Here is a 20,805-nt window from a genome sequence, read left to right as displayed (position 1 = left end):
TATGTGTTATATGATTTTCTCTGTGATATTCACAACAAAATGTTTTAGAACACGGAGTGTTTTGCATAATTCATTTAATTCTCTCTGCCACCACCATCTCCTCACCTCCCCCCAAATTCCATGTTTAGGGATCACTTTCAAATGTATCACGAATCCTTGGAGGCATGAAGATTCTGATCACTTATTTTCTTAGACTCCTTGGATAATTGTAAGAATGAAATATATTAGGAAGAAATGGGGACAGAAACAGTCAATGGCAGCCACGGGAAAAAGTAAGGAAGAGGACTAAACATCCATTAGTGTACATTGGAGCAAATTTGGTCATCTAAACTATCTAATAACGAGGGATGCCAGTAACTTAATTTACACATTAAACCCAATTATTTAAGTTATCTATGAGCGTCCCTCCCAGTATTTACCTTCATGAACCCTGACTAGTAATCCATCTTTTGATTTGGAATCAAAGAAACCCTAGTAAAAGCTTCATTGAAATCCAATTATCAACATGTCCTTTTTTCCACTTACGCCGATAAGTGACTCAGTTGCAAGATGCTGCTGAAATTACAGTAGGGCCATTTGTTAACCAAATCAAGCTTGCTGAGCTTTCTCCATTCATTTTGGTATTATTTACAAAATCACCCTAGTTAGTAGCCACCCAGGCCCATCAAGGTAGCATCTATTTTTTTTTTTTTAAAAATAACATTCCTTTTAAAAAAGCCCTTCTTGAGTCATTAATTTTTCATTTTCCATTATGTTAATCACTGAAAACTCCAAGGAAGAAAGAAGACTAAACAGACTGCATTCAGTAGACATCATTTGTGATTGTGTGGTACACGTGAGCACGTGAGCGTACACACATACACATGCACACGCAATCCCACACACAGGCACGCCATTGGGAGGTTTCAGGCTGAAGAAGAGAACTCAGTGAGTGCCCACTGGCCTGGCCTAGCTATGCATTCTCACTCCACTTGACAGTGATACGCTCATCTCCAGATCTCCCCGGTTATGCCAAACTGTAGAAAAAGCACAAGAAACCTCCATCCATCACGTGGTGAATAAAAGAGCTGAAATAAACACTTGCCCTTTGGCTGTTTCTCTTTTCTCAGGCTGATGGCATCCAAACACAGTTTTATTAGCCAAGCAAAATCATAGGAAAGGGGATGTTCTTTAGGAGATGATTTTAGTTTTTCGAAGTTTATTTCCTGGAAATAAATTTTAGGGACTGAAGAAGACACATTACTACATTTGTATCTACTAACTATCTCAAGAAACTGGGATTAATTTGAATAAGCATAATGCTTAACAGGAAACAATCTAATATCCACCAGTGATAGTATGGGTAGGTAAATTGTGGTTTATTCATATAACGAAATGGATAGACTTGACTCTGACTGTTCATGTCAACTAAAGATTATCTCATTATCAGACAAGTCTCTGTATTACTAAAAGGTTTTGATATCAGATTTGTCTGTGTAATTAAAAATGAAGTGATAATGAAAGGGCCCCCCACTGCTTTACAAAACAGTGCAGCAGTCTTTTGATTCCTGTGGTAATGACATGACAGATATGCCACAAGAATTCTCACAGCTGTCTCTGTGCCACATACTATTTCACTTAAAATTCCAATGATGGTCAGCTAGAAACCAGGGAGGCATGCAGTGCTAAGCGTCCAGCACAGGAGAGGAGAAGGATGAGACTGGCATGTTCTCTCACTCTGCCATCTGCTTAGACATGGGATTGCGTCAGCTCTGCTTCACACAAAGCTGACCTCCACTGCCGAAGGGTGAGGAACCCTGCATCTAGGTTTAGCAATCTCGGATAATCAATCAATTTAAACAAGGTATAAAACTCTTTCCCTTAAAATTCAACAAACTATTTGAAACAAAGTAATTTCTTACATATTCATATATTATGAAGCATATTAGTAAAACAAACACTGGAGAAGCCACTCTTCAACTCACGAAGTGGAACCTACAGATTCAGTTGAAGCCCTCCATGTGGTCCCACGGCTGCCCACCCAAGGGTAACCACTGTTCTGAAACTGAGCTATTGTTATCTGTTCCTTTTTCCATTTTTATTAATACACGATGTCCCTAAATAATAGCTTCTTTAATTTTGCTTGTTTTCACTTGATTCCAGGATAGAACACGCTCCTGGCTGTCTTCCAACCTCTTAGGTTCCTCAGTTTCTTTAAAGAGTTTCCTTCCTGTCCCTGCCTTCCAATTTTGCAGTGACCAAAGATACAGTCCTTAGACTTCATTTTCTACCTAAAGTTATGGATGATGGCCACAGATGATGATTTCAGACAGGCTCATGATTTTAAGTGCCATTTGTATACCTCTCCTGAGAACTGGACTTCTATATTCCACAACATACTCAACACACTCACTTCAATGTCTAATGAGCATCTCAAAATTAACTCATCCAAAACTGAGCCTTTGATATTCTCCTCCAAAATCTTTTTTCTTCTCTGTTAACAAATGGACACTCCATTATATCTTTAAACACTGTCTTTCCCTTATCCTATTTTTTCTTGTGCAAGATTAGATAGACATGTTGGAAGGTCTCATATTACGTCTCACGTGTCTTAATCTCTCAGTCATCCATATGGATATTATCCACACAAAAGAAAAAAGGCTGCACATGGAAAGAGCCTAAATATCCATCAACAGATAACTAGATAAAGAAGTCATGGTATATTTATACAATGGAATACTACTCAGTCATCAAAAAGAATAAAAATGCCATTTGTAGCAACATGAATGGACCTGGAAAATGTCATTCTAAGTGAAGTAAGCCAGAAAGAGAAAGAAAAATACCATATGATATCACTTATATGTGGAATCTTAAAAAAAAAAACTTATTTACAAAACAGAAACAGACTTCACAGACACAGAAAACAAACTTATGGTTACCAGGTGGGGAAGGGAGTGGGAAGGGATAAATTGGGAGTTCTAGATTTGCAGATACTAACTAATATAAATAAAATAGAAAGACAAGTTTATACTGTATAGCACAGGGAACTACATTCAATATCTTGTACTAACTTATGGTGAAAAAGAATATGAAAATGAATGATGTCCTATATAACAGAAGTATTGTGCTGTACACCAGAAATTGACGCAACATTGTAAACGGACTATACTTCAATAAATATATGTATATAAAAAGAAAAAAGGCTGTTTTTTTTCAATTTTCCATTTATTTTACTTATCTCTAACTTTCAGTTTATCTCTATAGCTGAATCTGTTCTACCAAAGCCTTTCCATTTTAATTTTCAATTATTGTATTTTTCATTTCTAAAAATTCTAGTTCTTTTGGTAGGTCCTTTTTTATTTTTCTTACATATATTATAAATAGTTTTTAATATTTTGACTATTTCAAGCATTTATTCTAAATTTATGTATCTTAACATTTAATATCGATGTCTTTGAGGATGTAGGTCTATGGTTTGTTTTTTTCCTGTTGACTTGAACTAATACTGGCTTATTCCCTTTGTCATCTAGATTGTGAATTTATATTTGCTAGCACTCTTTGTGGGGTCTGAGGCCTGGGATGAATTTGTCTGCTTTTGTCATGCAATGAGAACTCCAGAGATGAATCCTTTAAAAAAATACAACAATAAGCAACACAGACGATGCAAATAGTAATGTGGATTCAGATAAACCCATGTGAATGGTGGTCGGCGGTCATTAGTTTCCAGGAAAACCTTTTAAAAGAACAACCCATGAACAGGCAAGCCTGAAAACGGTAATTTTTCTTACTGTCTGCCTTCCAGTTTTTGTTCTGCTTTGTTCTATTTTAGTTCACTCTTTGTAAAAGGATATTGCTTTTCAGGGATCCTGGTTTCAGGTGAGGAGGACTGTGACTTGATGCTCCCAGTACAGAACTGGCCCAAGTTCTGTACACATTATCTAGGCAATAGTAATCAATACAGTGTGCCACATTCTAGTAGTTTCCATGCTTACCTTTCTAGAGACAAAAGTTTAGCATGCATCAGAATCACCTGGAAGATTTTCTAAAACACAGATTGCTGGGACTTATTTTTTGAGTTTCTGATTTAGTAGTGCTAACGTGGGGTCCAAGAATTTGTATTTCTAGCAAGTTACCAGGTGATGCTGATTGGTTTGGGGACCACACTTTGAGATCCATTCTTCTAGACCAAGTGTCAGTAAACATCTGTAAAGCGCTAGGCAGTAAATATTTTTGACTTCATGGACCGCATGGCATTTTTCACAACCACCAAACTCTGCTGTTACAGCATGAAAGCGGCCATAAAGAATCTGTAAACAAATGTGTATGACTGTGTTCCAACAAAGCTTTATTTACAAAAATATACATCTGGCCATGTTTAGCCTGGGGCCATACTTTAGCGAACCCCCTGCTCTAGACTGATGTTCCCACTGTTTCTGGCCATGAAAGGTTTCTTTTGCTTTCTTACAGGCACATCCAGTCATTAAAAAGGGTTTTAAAAAATTGCAATGAAAAATTTTACATATTACATAGCAGAAAATCCTTCAGGGTCTTCATTTCATCGTATTTCCATAAATAAAAAGTCTTGTGTTTAAATTCCTACTTGTTGAAGGAATTTAGGGAAAGACTTCTCTAGTGGATCTGTTCTTTCCTACTTTCTTTCCTGTTTTTTTCAGTTAGCCATGAAACGTTTATGAATAGCCCTTGTTTTTTCTCTAGAACCTTTTCCTACCGACTGCTTCTAAGGGATGTATCCTCCTCTAACACGCTGAACTTGACTTGCTGTCTCATCTGCTCGTGCCTTTGCGTGTTTTTCCATTTTCCAGGCTGCTCTCCCTTCCTTCCCCACAGTAAGTTTCATAAACTCCTGCTACTCCTTCAACCCTCACTGAAACATCCTCTTCAGTGAGGTCCTTCCTTCCCAAACCTGCTACTCTGTCCTACGTGTTCCTTCAAATTATGCCTGTTATTAGCTCTCTTCTGTTCCACCGCTCTGGTTAATTTTTAAGAACCTTTCCTTGCTAGGCTTTGAGCAACATGAAGATGGGAACGACTTGTATTTATTTTAAATGCCCAGTGCCTGACACAGGTTTTTCACTCAATACATTTATTTGTTAACTTTTGAAAAATTGAATAAATGGCTAAGCAAATGAGTAAGTGTTTAAGGAATAGTATTTTAAACAAACCACTTGCTTAAACCCTTGACATTTTCATCTTATCTCAGTACTCACTGGCCAAACAAGAACCTCCTAAACCCAGTCTTGTTTATTATTTTGGGTTAGTCAAACCTACATAAAGTCTGTAGTGAAACACAAGCACAGGGACCATTGCGCGCATCACACCCAGCCAGCAACAGGGAGGCCATTTATTGTCTCTAAAATAAAACAAAAGACATTTTGTTTTGTTTCTCTTTTATTGCAACCCATTGCAAGGTCAAAAGATTCACAGAAATATAGAAACTACAAACTGGATGAATTTCCTTTATCCACTCAAAAAGACATTAAAGATAAAGGACCAGAATTTTCCACTACAGCAATATATTTCATAGTCTTTATTCTGAAAATACTGTTGACATTTTGGAGAGGATAAAAAGCCCTGCATTAAACATGTTCACATGTATTTATGACATTCTAAGCAAAAAAAAACAAAAAAACCCCAAAAAAACCAAAAAACCAAAAAAACCTCTATATTGCCCAGAAAAATCATTTGAGGCCTTATTTCAAAGCATCTAATGAGGACACATTCAACAACCATCACAGGATCATTCAAGGTGATGCTTTTTCTGGTTGTTTATTGAGATTAATGCTTTGAGGCTGGATATGATATTTCTACAGATTCCTACAAATATACCAAAGCAGTTTTCCAGGTTATGATGCATCAGGCTTTCTGGATTAGTCAACATCTTAAAGAATAAGTGCAAGTCCCGCCCCACCCCCACCCCCCAAGCTGAAGCATGTTATAGTGCTGTACTTTAGATTCAAACAACGCAACATTAAAAAAATCAATTATACACTTCTGAAACCATCTGACAACCAAACTGTAACACTCCAAGGATTATTACAACTTTGAACTGAAACGGCACCATCTCTATTGTCGACGGCTCTCCCTTCTTTTGTCTTTTTTTAACTATTTAAAATATAGTGTGACATATATAAAAATTAAACTTTTGCTTATTCACTCAAGCTACTTTTACTATACATATTGTCTTATAAATTAGTTTTGGATTAAAAACCAGTTAAAATATCGTGGATGAAGATACTTTTCAGTGGTGGGGAAATGAATACGAAGACGATACAGCTTGCTGTGTAAGAAGAACTACAGTTTATTAACAGTAAACAGCTGTTTTCTTACACAAATTTTATTCCCTTCAAATTAAATTAGTAACCCATTTAGTGATGGAAAAATACTCTTGGTGCTTAGTGACTAGATTTTCCAAACTGATTGGGATTAAAAGCCAAAGACATGCCACGTCGGAAACATGTTGACATAATCAAAGGAAATAGTTGTTTACAAAAAAAAGAGTTATTATAAATAAGTGAATGGCATTTGAATGTAAAGCTATTGTTTGTTTGTTTGTTTCTTACAGCTTGAAGCATTCATTTTAGCAGTGTTGGGAATTACATAAAGTGAAACTGAAATCTTAGTGTATCTGTTAAAGGCCAAGAAACAGTTTATGTCCAAAATGGGGAAGAATAAATAGCCAACTCACAAGTCAGGGTTTTGTATATCTAGCTCTACTGTGAAAGATAATCACTCTTTAGCTTAAAAAGGCTCCCTGCTGTCTTGATTATAAATCTTGACATAGGGAAGGTTATTTGAGCCTGAGTCCCTACTATGAATTAATTGTAAAGATGTGTGAAATCAAAACATATATTCATTTACTAATAGATATTGTCTAAACTGAAGACTGGAAATCTTTAATTAAACAAAGAAATGCTTATTTCTGACAAGTGTAAACAGAATCTTAATGAAAAGATTTTCTAATATTTCTTCTTAACTCATACATTAACCAGCAATAGATCTTTGCAACAGCATAAGAACTATTCAAAATATGATAACATGCATATATCCAAAAAACCTGTTCTAAAGCCCAAAGCAATGCAAAAAAAAAACAATAAACAAAAAACAAAACAGTAGGAAGATTGTCTACTTATATCTCACTCATTAATCTTCTATCAATTTGACTAGCCTCAAATCTCAGAAATATATTTTCATAATTACCAAAATTAAGAAAAGTAATTAAATGATCTGTTGGTTTTTTTAAAATAATTGCACACTATTCATTACATTGGTGGCTTTATGTCGATAATGTTAAGATTAGCTCCAAATATCATTAAAATATATCTGGACCAGTTACCATCCATGAAATAAAAGCTAACACAATGTTAACGTCAAACTCAAAATACTTAGTACTCAACCAAATTTTATAGAATAATGAATAATTAACTTTTGTGAGCTGGGTCAGGGAGTTCAGAGTGTTGTCTCCATATGAAACTTCACAAAAGGCTTTATTCGCTCTAGTCCCTAAGCCACCCACTGGACAGCAGGTCAGCCACCTGTGGGTACAGTGAGACAGGCAGATCCACAGTGCATGACATGCCTCTCAGTGGCCTGGAAGAAGGCCCCTCTGTCAGAAAATGATCTAGAAAGAACGTGCCATGGGGTGTGTGTATGAGAAAGTATGAGAACCAACAGGTGTGTGTGTGCTTGAAATTTTGAAAAGTACTGGTTTCCAGGCTTCTAATTAGTGCAACATTGCTACTGTTCTGGTCGTCACCAGTAGATGTGCACAATCCTTTCCGGTGAAAAGAGAAGGCAGCTGCTGCCTTCATCTGGGGGCATCTCTGGTGGCAGTAATCAGAACCTCAAAAGAATGGTTCCAATTTTTTTTTGATTTTACAGTAAAAAAAAAATTTTTTTCCAGAGAAATAAGCCTTTGAACTAAGAAACTAAAGGTCTGTGTCTTTCAAAATTTATAATTTTGAAGAAAAAACCCAGCTCACCTGGGAACAAACATCAATTGCGCTTATGCTATGCAATATGCAAATGGGACACAAACACACACGCTTGGGTACACATGTAGACACAGGACACTTTAAACCTAAGAGATCACCCAACCCAAATCTGTGATTCCTCTCCACCCTCCTGGGTGACCCGAGAGGACCAAAGAGTGGGCAGGGGTGTTAGGAGGAGGCGGCAGACATGTTGGGGGTCCAGCCCATCTGATAGGCTCTCTCCAAGGTCCTCTTGCAGTCCTGCAGGACGGTGCTGAAGGTGATGTGGGGGTACTGCTGCACCAGCTGCTCCACCGTCACTTCGCTGACCTAGAACAAAGAAGAGCCACCGTCACGCACGGGGACCACTGAAAGCACCGGCCGCCCACGCCCATTGGTGTGACACACTAGTGCTGGGAACCCTTGCTTCATTCCTTCTCAGCAGAGGGAGCAAGTGTTTTGTGAGAAGACAGTGTCACTTTCTGTCTGACCTCCCTGATTTGCTAAGTACTACATTCACCCTTAGGGATTTTTAAAAATACACATGATATCAAGAAATCAAATGTGTTTTCTAGAAGCCTAAATGACTGTGACTTGTCAAGATCTTAACAATGCCCATTGAAAATCTAGTGCTTGGGAGGTAAGGCAGCAGTAAGACAGTATTCTAACGTGTGACTGACTTCATCATCAACCTGACAGCTTGTTTAGGACAAAACTGTAGATTGGTGGAGAGGATACACAGGATTCTGGACAGAAGTGTTAGGGAAAATGTTTATTTTTCTTCCCTTTAAATGTTAAGGTATTGCAAACTTCAACTCCCTTTGTGAAAAGGGCTGAAATGTGAGGAATCAATAATTAAAACATACATGGCTGGCAGGTCAGGGATGGCCCCAATAGACCTTCACCATCAAAGATACCACCTTGATTCTTGATTAGACAAGGCAATCAGACAGGCCTAATTAAAACTAACACCTTTACAATTGCTGTGCTGTGAAGGGATTAATTTGTCAATTATTTTTAAGCTGATTGTAGCTCATATCACAGAAGTAGACAGCTTCCTTCATCCTTTAGATAAATAAATGATTAACCTAAGAACCACAACTTTTAGGTGGCTTTATTTAAAATCTTTATTGAACACTTGGGCATTTTCACATACATCAATATTTCATTTATACTGAGTAAGCTGGTCTGAAAGAAGATTCTGGTGATACACATTTTTGTTCTCCCCTTCCTGGTCTGTCCATTATTGAAAAAGATCAAGACCACCAGGAAAAAATGGAAACCAACATCAAACCCTTGCTGTTTGCATGAAAGCCTGCTTGGAAGTATGACGACCATGACATTCAGTCATCTGCACTTTTCTGAAATAACATGTTGTTTTCTGGGTGATTTGGTAAACTACATTATATATAATCTTTTTGTTAAATTTAGAATTGATATTTCAATACTACATTGATGATCACCTTTGTCAGAATTTCTATTCAAGCCTTAAAGTCAACTTTCATTTCAAATTCAACCAAGCCATGCAGTTAATTCTTTCTGTGATATAGACACAATGTATAACACTGTGTTCTCAAAAACACAAAGAAAATCACTTTTAATAAAAAAGAGATGGTCATGAATCATCTAGCCAGGCTCTCTTTCTCTACTATATTTTTGATACTATTAAGTCACTTGACCTCATTGCAGGTTATCAAGCTGTCCAAGTTCCTTCTGGCCTCAGGATCTTTGCACATGCTGTTCTCTTTATGTGGAATACTTTTAAGTCTACTTCCCTCTTAAAGTCTCCTTCTCAAGTCCACTTCCACGTCCAGAACCTGATTTCTTGGTTCTTAGTTCAATGTCATTTACCCAGGGAACTTTGATCATTGCCCTCACCCTGCTCCCCTCCCCAGATTAGGTAAGGCTTCCAGATTATTCACTCTTCCAACATAGCCTACTGTTCCTTCATGGTACCTTCAAAGTTAGTTTACAGTTCTGTTTAAAGTCTACTCTTGCTCCAGTGTAAGATCCACAAGAGCCACAACAGTTTTTGTATTCATGAGCCAGGCCTACTTATCAGTGAATGAATGAGAAAATAACAACAAACTACAAATAAGAAATAGAAACTCAAGAGCAAGGCAAAGCCAGACACTAACACACAAATCACAAAGGCCATTTCCTGAGGAACTCATATTCAGCTCAGGAATTCCCTCCTTCAGGAAGCCTTCCCTCAGCAAGCCTATCTCCCCAGGAGGCTGGGCTAGGTACCCCTTTTCTGTGCACCCATGGCAGGCACCTGCAAGGCCTGTCTCTTATTTAAGCACTCTCGCACTGCATTCCAATCATCTCTTTACTCTCTTTTACACCTGAATCAAAGTCTGGGGACCAAAGTCTGCCTTTTATCATTAAGGCTGTCGAGCTGTATCAAACTAGAGAGGAAACACACCAACTGTGGTTCATACCGTGGACTTTAGAGTCAACCAAGAACAGGTCTGAATCCTGGTTTCGCTTCGTTTATATTTGGTTTCCTCAACTAGTACTTACATTATAGGACTGTCATAAGGATTAAATGCTGTGCCTAACACTGTGACTGACATAAAAAGGTCCCCAGATGGTACCTCTTATTAGTATAGCTGGTGCTCGATAAATGGTCATTTATTGAGTTGGCACTTTATTAGGGTGACCAATTCTCTCAATGTTGTTCCACTTCTGAGATATTTCAGAAATAAACTTGATAACATTAGTTGTAATATTCAAAACGAAATAATCACAGGATAAGAAGTAACCCTGAAAACATACTTCATACACAAAAAGAATCTATTCTATCTTATGCTTTCTGGAGGAGATTCCAGAACCTTTCTTAGTAACACAGTCCAGGGTTCAAATATCCAGAAAACCCTCCATTTTCTCTACCTGATGTGCCCCAGGCTGTGGTTAGGTTACATTTCTCCCTCCTGCCATGAACAAACCTCCCCAAAATGCAGGTCTCACTAAAGGAGAGCTACACTCATTTGGTCAGAGGACTTTCACCAAATCGACAAAGAACTGCAAAGGGAGTAAATGCGGTCCAAATCACTTACAATTCAAGGAACAACTAACTGGAAATAGATGAAAAATGGAGGGAGAAGAGAAAACATTTAAACCTACCATAAAGATGGGGACTGTCTTCTACAATACATCTTTTCTAATCTACACATGGGCCTGTACAAAATTTTATACCAAGGGTTGACAGGCATTTTGTTTTAGAGGTCCAATTTTTTAAAATAGAAAATCTTGCTATATGATAACTGTTCTGCCAAGGAGAGATAAAATTCACCTTAAGCAAACTTGATACATGAAGATATGGATTTATGAAGTATATAAATTAGGGGATAATTGTTCACATTAGCAAAGACTTTCACGGTAGGGTTCATTCAAGTTGTTAGCTCTCCTAATGTGTTTTATATATCCTTTGATTTATCAAAATTTAATTCACCTATTTCTGTTGCATGAAGAAAGGTGCATCTGTAGTTGCGAATTTAGAGTGTGTTAGATCTCTGGCTTTCATAGGTTATAGGCAAGGATACGCAGTAATTTGGCTTTGTATAGCCGTATGAAAAATGTTACAGGTAATCCTCTGTGGAGATAATGTGGCTTCTAAGCAGTCTTTTTGCTAACTGTGTTCTGTAAATTCTAGAAAACAAAGCAGGAGGGAAAATGCAAATATTCCATTTCTGAGCTTTGTTGGGTAGAAGCTATTCAGGGGAACTACATGTGCTCCCACCAGGGAAGGTTCTATCTTTTACTTATACAGTCTCCTGGCGATATAGTGTGGCGAATTTTATACTCAAGTTATTTTCATTTACTCCTCAGAAGTATAAATTATGCTCACCTCTGTATAGACTCCATAAGCACTTTGGTGCCTTAGAGAAAAAGTTAGGTGGAAGACACCAGGAGGGTCCAAATCATTTTAAATCGTTACGCCTACAAACACCTTTCTGCAGACATTTTGTCATGCACAACTCCACTTGTTAGAATGAAAAGAATCATTCTCTGTTTCAACTCATAAAATGTATGTAATATAAAAAAGGAACAAAAAGATGAATTTTTTATAATTTCCCCAAGATCCCTGGTTTTCTGTATTTAATTTCTTTTTCTCTTGCTGAAAACTATCAATGGCAATTCCTATATTATACGTAAGATTTGAAAAATTCCATGTATCTTCCTAAGAAATATGCAGTGGTGTCATTTGAAGAAATTACTGTGATTAAAGGGGGAAAAAAAGCATGTACTACAGGTTTTTTTTTTAATATAAGAAAGATTGGATTTTATAGTTCTCTCCAAAGGCTGCATAACCATAATTTATATTTTCAAAATTATTATAACTCTTTTCCAGGTAGTAGCAATTTGTCTGGTATTTTAATCTATTTTGAGTTAACATTTATTAGCACTTTTAGAGAACATGAGGCAAATTGCTACGCTAATTAAGGTAAGTCGCATCATAGTTTCATCCTATTGTTGCTGCTACTACGGATGGGTGAGGAGAGAACCTTCAGAGTTCCTGAGATTCAGTTTAACCAGTTTATCTAGACCATCACATTGTTCCTTCACCTCCTTACTGACACTTTCCCCAGAAAATTCCAGAAAGCATAAACTAGACTGAAGTGATCTCCCTAATGATACCTATTATTCAAAAATATCATTTCTAATGAAATATGCTGAAGAAACCATTTATATTAAGTAATTCTTATATTCTCTTTGATTCATGTTATAAAACAGAACATGTTTCTTATGTGGGGGGAAATCTTTGACACTTGAGTATATTAAAATCACTTTTAAGAATATAATGAACCACTTAAAATTATTTTTTGGAGGGGTGGGTGGAGAGGTGGTTAGGTTTATTTATTTTTTGATGAATGTACTGGGGATTGAATCCAGGACCTCCTGCTTGCTAGATATGCACTCTACCACTGAGTTAAACCCTCCCCAGCTAAAATCATTTTTTAATGGAGAAAGTTTCCCTGCAAAAAGTGACTACTATTTAAAATACCACAAACAATAAATGTATTGCACTATTCTTAGACTGTAAGTTCCTTGACAGCAAGGAGTATTTTAGTCCTTGTTTTCAGTCCTACACACACTGGCTGGCATATTCTTGCCCCATTAAAATATAAGCTTATGAGGCAGGAGTTTCTGTTGTTTCTGTTCACTGCCAAACTCCCAGCAGCTAGAGAATGCCTGGCACATAGTAAGTACTCACTAAACATTTGTTGGGTATACTAATATAGTAGTTGTTCAATGAGTGTGTATTGAGTAAACAGAAAGGCACCCACTAGTATTGCATCAGAGATCATGGAGACAAGCTCACCTTGTTCCAGACTGTTCAGCTACAGCGCCGGCATTCTCTAACATCTTGACATTAAGGCAGCTCCAAACTCCTTTAATCCTATGATGTTCATATCCAAGGTGATTCTTTGTGCTACTCTCCTTTGCATCTGACATCACCGGTGCCTCTTTCCAGATACACCTTGCCTGGGCTTTCCAATAATTTTGCACAGAAGACCAAAGCAGTTCATGATGGTGGCTTGACAATTTTTGCTGGGTCATGAGGCTGTTGGGTGGTACTCAGGGAAGGACCAGTCAATCCTTCAGATTAATTGATGGTGGCCCTCCTACTGGAGATCAGGGACACACTACGCTGAGTGCGTAACACTGAGAAACATGCTAATGGTCACTGTACATGTGCTGGTTTCCAAAACTTTGCAAAAACCCACATGGTTCAGAAGATTTCATACTTCAGCTTGCAGCATCAGTGCCCTGCTCAGGGTGGCAGACCCAGGAGGGCCCCATGAAGATCCTGAAATTCTGTGACATTTAAGATCCCCTCTGATATCACCGTTTCCTGGTGACAGAGGAGGAACTGTGGACAAATCTCCTGACTCAGAACAATGCTATGTCCACCCTCTGATTTCTTGGGCTTCAGCAATTCTATACGTCTTCACTGCCACCTGGGGGGCTTTTTGTGTGTGTGTGTGTGTGTGTGTGTGTGTGGTTTGTTGTCACAGTGGTAGCTGGTATTTGTTGTCCAAGGGAGCATGGAGACAATACTGCAATGGATGGTATAGTCCCAGACAAGGAAAAATTCTCCAACTCCAATTGCCTCATGCTCTCCACTGAGAAACACTGTACTCATCAGTATTAGGCCCTTATGTGGGCGAGGAAACTCAAACACATTCTATTTTCTTCAGCATGATTTATTTTGGCAAAATACTTGAAAATCGTTTGTTAATTTTTCATCCTAATGACCAAAATAAATGTATGCCCCCATTCCGGTCAGGATGGAGGAGGGGGGAAAGGAAAACATACTCAGTGAATGTCTGCTATTCAAGCATCAGTACTCCCAGTTACAGATGAACTGTGGCTCAGATAGAATTAGTGTTTCACACGGAAGCCGGGATTTGAATCCAGGACCCCCAAACACGAGTGTTCTCTTCACTGGGCCACACCGCCCTGCACACAGTGTCAGACTGGGGCTTAGTTGATCACCCACCCAGTAAAATGTTCACTGACATTCATTTTCCTTCTAACATTAAACAATGATTGCACTCTACAGATAAATACATTTCAAAGTCCTTTACACTCTCTTCAGAATGGCTGCTCTATGGGAATGTAAATGATCATGGATCTCACTTGGCCTGACAAACATGCTGTTGTGGAATCCTGGTTGCGTGAAGACTCTGAAACCTGAGGAAACAGGATGGAGCTGTAGGTCTGATGAGGGGCCTGGTGCCAGGGCCAATCGCCCCATGCCATCAACTGGCATTGCTCTCTCTACAGTCTCTTGCTGTTTAAAACATTTTCTTTGTCCCAAAGGTAGACTACTTGGCCAGCATGACAGATACGAACCCAACCCTCTTGGAGTAGGGATGGTGGACAATTACAACAACAGCAAAGCCAGAGAAGAGCTTTCAAAGAAAAGTACAGGCTGCTGTGGACGGAAGAACTGAGTAGGTACCAACCTCCTCCAAGGGGTTAGAAAGGGCTTTCCAAAAAAACTGATATTTACATGGACTCCTGAAGGATAATGAGGCATCAGCCTGGGTACCATGTGTACTAAATACACACATATTATTCATGGTAGAAAGGAAACCTGCTCATGAGCTAGAATTAAACAACCACCTTGTCCTTTACTTTGCAAGCTTTGTAAGGAAGGCAACGTTCCTCCAGTCCATCTAACAAACTCAAGTGTACAACCAAAGTAAGTTCTTGCTTCAAACAGCACTGCTTAGAGGGGGAGGTGCACAGAGGACCCCCTCCCCTCGCCCCGATCCCAGCTTTCTGCAGGTGGGGAAAGTAAGGAGGCCACAGTATATCTGTGAAGGTGTCGCAAGCAACACAGTCAACTCCTGCCTCCCAATTCAAGGCTCCTGCCTCCACGCTGGTCTGTCACTCTTCACAGGCTCCCTGGGCAATGTCACTCACTGCTAACGGCCCCAGGGGCTGACTCCTGGCAGCCCAGAGGCAGAGTGTTGTCTCTCGGGCAAGATGCCTCTGGAGCCTGCCCCCCTTTGAGCTTCTGGGCTCCCTAGGAAGCTGTGCTGGCTCTCCCTGGGCCCTGGCATTCACCGGGTGCCAGCAGCAGTTGACACGGACAATGCCGATTCAAAAGAGACTGGATTGCTCTTTCAGCAAATGCCCACTGGCCCCAAGATAGGCGCATATTAAAATGGATAAAATCAGGGTGATGAGAATTTAGTAATACCTCAAATTTGCATGTAAATGAAATGAGCCATCTAAACGCAGTTTAAAAGATTTTAAATAGGACACTAAGAAGAGAATAAAAGAGCGACAGTACACTGATTTTTCCAGGACCCTGCACGGCCGACAACATGCACCGGCTCTCTGCAGGCTGGGGTAGATTTGTACGGTTCTATTTCCCTCCCTTTGCGCAGGACTTCTCACATCCCCGTCTGGTGACAGGCCATGTCCGGCCTGTTTCCCTGTGGTCAGAGCAGCGAGGTCCAGGACATCAGGAATGTGGCGCCACTTTTACAATCTCTCACCTCACCTCTTTGCCTTCAGCCAACGGAGGAGGACGCGGCAGTAGCTCTTCAGGCAGAAACGGGCTGCGGGCAGAGCCGCAGCCAAGGGAGAGTTCGCTGAGGGCTGGGGAGTGATCTGGGTGCCAGCGCCCTGCTCCTTTTCTCTCCTCTGTGGGCAGCTTCTCACTGTGTGTGCCTTTCCTTCCCACTTTCCTTCTCAGTCAAACCACGAACCGCACAGTGACACATACGTAACAAACGCTTGATGTGGGATGAATTAAACTGTGTCTGCAACCAAGAATACAACCAAGGCACAGTGGTTCTTGGCCCACTGCTCATTAGAATCACCCGGGGAGCTTTCAAAACTCTCAGTGCCCAGACCAGAGCTCAGACTCAGTGGATCCCAATCTCGCAGGAGGGGGGCCCAAGCATTAGTATTTTTTAAAGCTCCCAGGGGCTTCTGAAGTGCAGCTCAGGTCAACTAAAGAGCTCCAAGGGGGCACAGGCGGTTTCTGCACTTGTGGATCTGAAGCTGCGATCTAAACCACGATCATTTAAAGGTAACAAGCACCCCCATCACCCCCCGTGCCACCTTCCACGTTAAACTCTGGTCAGGTGCTCTGGAGGGAAGACATTGTTGCTCCTATGGCTTATTAACCCATCTTGTTTCAAATATTCATCACTGCCTAAAACAAAAGGTATATTCTTTGAGTGTGGTAAAACAGACTGGTTTCCTGTCCTTGGGCGTTGGTCTTCCATCTCCGGTTGGGTGTAGCCTAAGAGCTAACGGAGAGCCCCCTAAACCCAGTCCACACAAGGACCTGGTGTTTCCTCAAGGACCACTTACAAAGTGGGAGGAGAAGGCACACATGACTAAGTATATCATATAATTTTAAGAAGAAAATGATCGTTATTGGGCCCAAAAGGCAACTGCTAAATATGAGAGCCAGCCGATGACAGGCCTCCCATCATGCACTGCTGTCTCCTGCATGAACCTCATACCAGTAGCCCAAGGTGTATTTTTTTTAATACAGAGGTAAGAAATATTACTCTTGGGTGGCAAAAAACTCATCTAAAAATCCCAAAGCATAGGAAGAGACAGATACTGAAAATGCAATGAACCTGACAGAGGCTGGCTCATAAATTCAGTCAACTTTGTCAAATGCAGTCATCCCATTTCAGAATCTGCCATGATTGGAAGTGCTCTGCTCTGTCAATATCACAACAGGCCTGGCTTCATGCTGTCTCTTTTTCATGAAATGTGGGTTGCCTGTTAACGCTAGCATTGCTTCTATTCACTTGAATTAGCACGGTGAGAAAGCTGCAAAGAATCAGGGAGGATGGGGATCACAGAAACGCCTGCAGTCTTAAGTGAGAACCAGGCTTGCCAACCCGAAGCCTCTAATTAGAGATTAGTGTGACAGGAGTCCAACAACTAGACTGTCAGAAAAATTAGTGACATTTTCATTCCCTGTTTCACCCAGCGATCCTCCACCCAGAAAGATGTTTCAAGCCAAGTGGAAGCTCCAGGCACGTGGTGTTGCATAGGGCATTCTGTGGCCACAAACCAACGGCTGTAGAATTGGCCCATTGTGCAAGCCTGTGCATTTTGTGTATGGATCTGCAGGTGCAGCGCAGGTAAGGACCCAAACTGACATGTGCGGGACACCAGGATGGAGAAAGCCACTTGAGGAGTCTTGGTGGCGCTCTGAATGATTCACCAAAAGACTGAGGAAAATCCAGGCCCTAATAAGATGATTAATGTTGTCACTAAGTGAGTGGTAAGTGTAATGTATTTATGGAAAATGTCTGCATGTTTCTAAATTAAACTTACAAAGTTAAGCTGAAAAACACAGTCAAAGGAGAAAACTCTCAGAACGAAGAATTATATTTTCTTTCATGCTTAGTGTCTTTCTTGGTTTCAGTTTTTATTATCTTACATAAAGCCAAAGGGCAGTGGTAATCACCAGCAGACACCTTTCTAAAACTGAATTTCCATCAGGTAGATATTTATGGATTTAACCTGTTTCCTAAAACAAGTTTATTATCAGCAAAAATTTATTCTGCATAAAAGTGATCTGTAAATCTGTAGATTAAGAAACCTGAAAACAAGTGATATTTTTGGCTTTCAGAAGAGAGACCTGACATAAACCAGAGCATTTCAGGGTTAGGCTATGAAGGAAGCTTAGTCTGGTCACACAGCAGTTTCCTAACTCTGTCCTTGACTGTCCTGAACCCTGGGGCTTTCGGTTACACTAAGAATTCTCCTAGCTACTGGAAATTGGTATTAAATCCAAGGCGCCATCTTTCTTATTCATTTATTTCTTTCCCTCTGTCTAGATACTTTTTGTAAACTACCAAATTATTATGAGGCAGTGGGATCTAACTATTTTCGAACTTGCTTTTGGCTGTATAATACTTCTGCAAACCGAAGTAATAAATAAATAAACAAACCAAAGAAATAAACCAACTAAATGAAGCAATAAAAGTGGGGTGGCTCTGAATGAAGTTAGGTGCAAGGACCAGGCACCCTGGCCTCTGAGACACTCTGTCATTCCCAGAGGCTCTTGGGGCCACAGAATGTAAATGAGAAACACAATCCATCTATCCATCATCCATCATCCAATACACATTTGTTTAGCATCCGTTACGTACCAGCCACTGTGGTGGGGCCTGGCAATATAACACAGAAGAGAAACCCGTGGAGCTAACATTCGAATGAAGAGGAGAGTCATGGGGATGAGTAGGTGAGAATTCACCACCACAAAATAATTAATCCTCTCAACAGCCTATGACATAGGTTATTTCCACCTTACAGTTGAGGAAATGGAGGCACAGAGAAGCAGTAGGGGAGATGGAGATAGAAAAGCCAGGGGCCTGGTGACACTGAGAACAAGAGAAAAAGGCCTTCTCAGAAAGGAGGGAGGGGGCACCATGCGGGTGCAGCAAGTTGTGGTCTAAGAAGTAGAAACTGGATTTGGTGACATGGGTCACTGGTGGCTTTGAAAAGAAGAGAATCAGTGTTGAGAATGCAAATAGACCGTATGGAGTGGTGAAAAGTAAGGACAACTATTCATAGTCAATCTTTTTCAGGAATTTAAGAGTCAAGTGACAGAAAGAACTGTAGAGGAGCATAGCTGAAAGTAGTGTGGGACCAAAGTGAGGTTCTTTATGTAGCAGAAATAGAATTTGGGGTGCCATTTGGAAAATTAATTTGCAGTCTTACAGCATCATAGCTGCCCATCTGCTTGTCTGTCTTCCCCAGCAGGCTGCAGGCTCCACGCCGTAGAAACTCTATCTTGTCCACTGTTCTTTTTGACCTGTCACCCATCACAGTTACTGAAACATAGTAAGGAGCTCAAGAGATAATTCTTGATTAAATGGATAAATTATATGAGAAAAATTGGGATTAGGGGGGAGGAATGTGAGGTTTCCTCTTGAAATACTACTCTCCAGTTTTCACGAGACCCAGCACAGCAGCCCTGGGAAACCTGCCACTGACTGGCTGGGCCTCACGGGCAGGCCCGGCTGTTCCTTCCCTGGCCACCCTGTCTCTACTCCGTGAAGTCAGGTGCTTAGGACTTCTGGGATCTAATCTGAGCTCCATTAAGAAATATCTGTTACCTTTGCTATTTCTGAATCAGAAAAATAATATGATCCTGCAACCTAATTCTTTCTTACAATTACTTAAGCCAAATCAAAGTTCCAAGGAGATTATTTACTGCAAAGCAGTGATGCTCCAGGGTGCCTTTAGGCAAACTCCAACATAACATCCTATTCACCCTACAGCATGTGGGGAATAGTAGGTCCTCTCCTTCCTCCTTTATAAAAAAAAAAACCCCACAACAATTTCACTATCCATCAGTTCCAGAACAGAAGTCTGCAAAACAGAAGCAGCTACCTGCATATTCCCTTAATAGGTTCCAGGGAGACGCTGCTTTTCCCGAAGAAACAAACCAGCCTGAACACTGACTGGCTGTCTGACTTGCCAGGTCTTCACTCTCTCTATTTGCAAGAAAGGACTGAGCCCTGCCAGTCTCTAGGCTTCTTCTTCGTCTGTAAGTTTGACTGTAACTTAAAGGGCCCCAACTATTAAAAAAAATAAGCTTTTAGAGACAAAGTTGTCCCAAGTCCCACAGGTAGTAAAGTGAAGGGTGCAGAATGTGAAAACCCAGCAGTCTGACACTAGTGCTCACCAACTTAACCTCTGTCAGAAAGCTCCAAGCCAGTGTTTCTTGCTTTAATACTTAAATACAGGAAAGGCCTCTCAGTTACCACTCCGTAGAAGTGGAGGTGAAGAGGGCTGGAGGAAGAGGAGATGGGAGCTTGGCTAAAATGAGGTTGAGAGATAACCTCTGAATTTCAGCTGATGTGTTTTTTTCCCTGTTTCAATTACCAGGAATAATCAGGGGAGGGTTGTAAAAATGTGTTTTAAAGTGTTCCTGTGTGGAAATCACTGCAAGAAAGTGTTTTATCAGCAAAAGGAACAAGATGCTGATACTTCAAGTGAAGGACTTAAGTTCAGATTTTAGAGCCCCAGCCACATTCTCTCCCCATTTTTCATCTGCCCTTTCTTCTGCAGCACAAGGCACTGCGGGCTGTTGTAACGAGATGCCTCTCACAACCTATAGGGCTACACAATCTGATGGAGTCATACCACTCCTGCCTTACTAGGAGGCAACGGTTTTTTGTTTTTTTTTTCACGTTATTTTCTTTGATAAGGCATAGATTTGCAATCTTCAGTTTTGGCTCTGGGCAGTCTGGAAACAGCTGTGGATACGTGGCAGGGAGAAGGGAGTCCCTGCAGGTACACACTTTGTTTCATGGCTGAA

The 20,805-nt window shown here is 40.2% G+C and overlaps 1 protein-coding gene across 1 annotated transcript in view; it reads right to left on the bottom strand.

Moving 5' to 3' along the window:
- Positions 1 to 6,274: 6,274 nt before the first annotated feature.
- The window catches only part of FBXL17 (F-box and leucine rich repeat protein 17), a 433,532-nt gene continuing 419,001 nt past the window's right edge, over positions 6,275 to 20,805 (bottom strand). Inside the window, exon 9 of the mRNA XM_006207989.4 lies at positions 6,275 to 8,300. Within this exon, the coding sequence (XP_006208051.2) occupies positions 8,160 to 8,300 (141 nt within the window). The 3' untranslated portion in view covers positions 6,275 to 8,159. The remainder of the gene's footprint in view (positions 8,301 to 20,805) is intronic.

This window comes from Vicugna pacos, chromosome 3 (assembly GCF_048564905.1).
Source record: "Vicugna pacos chromosome 3, VicPac4, whole genome shotgun sequence".
NCBI classification, from domain to species: domain Eukaryota; kingdom Metazoa; phylum Chordata; class Mammalia; order Artiodactyla; family Camelidae; genus Vicugna; species Vicugna pacos.
Note: the sequence above shows the minus strand (reverse complement) of the source record. Positions and strands in the feature narration are given on the sequence as shown.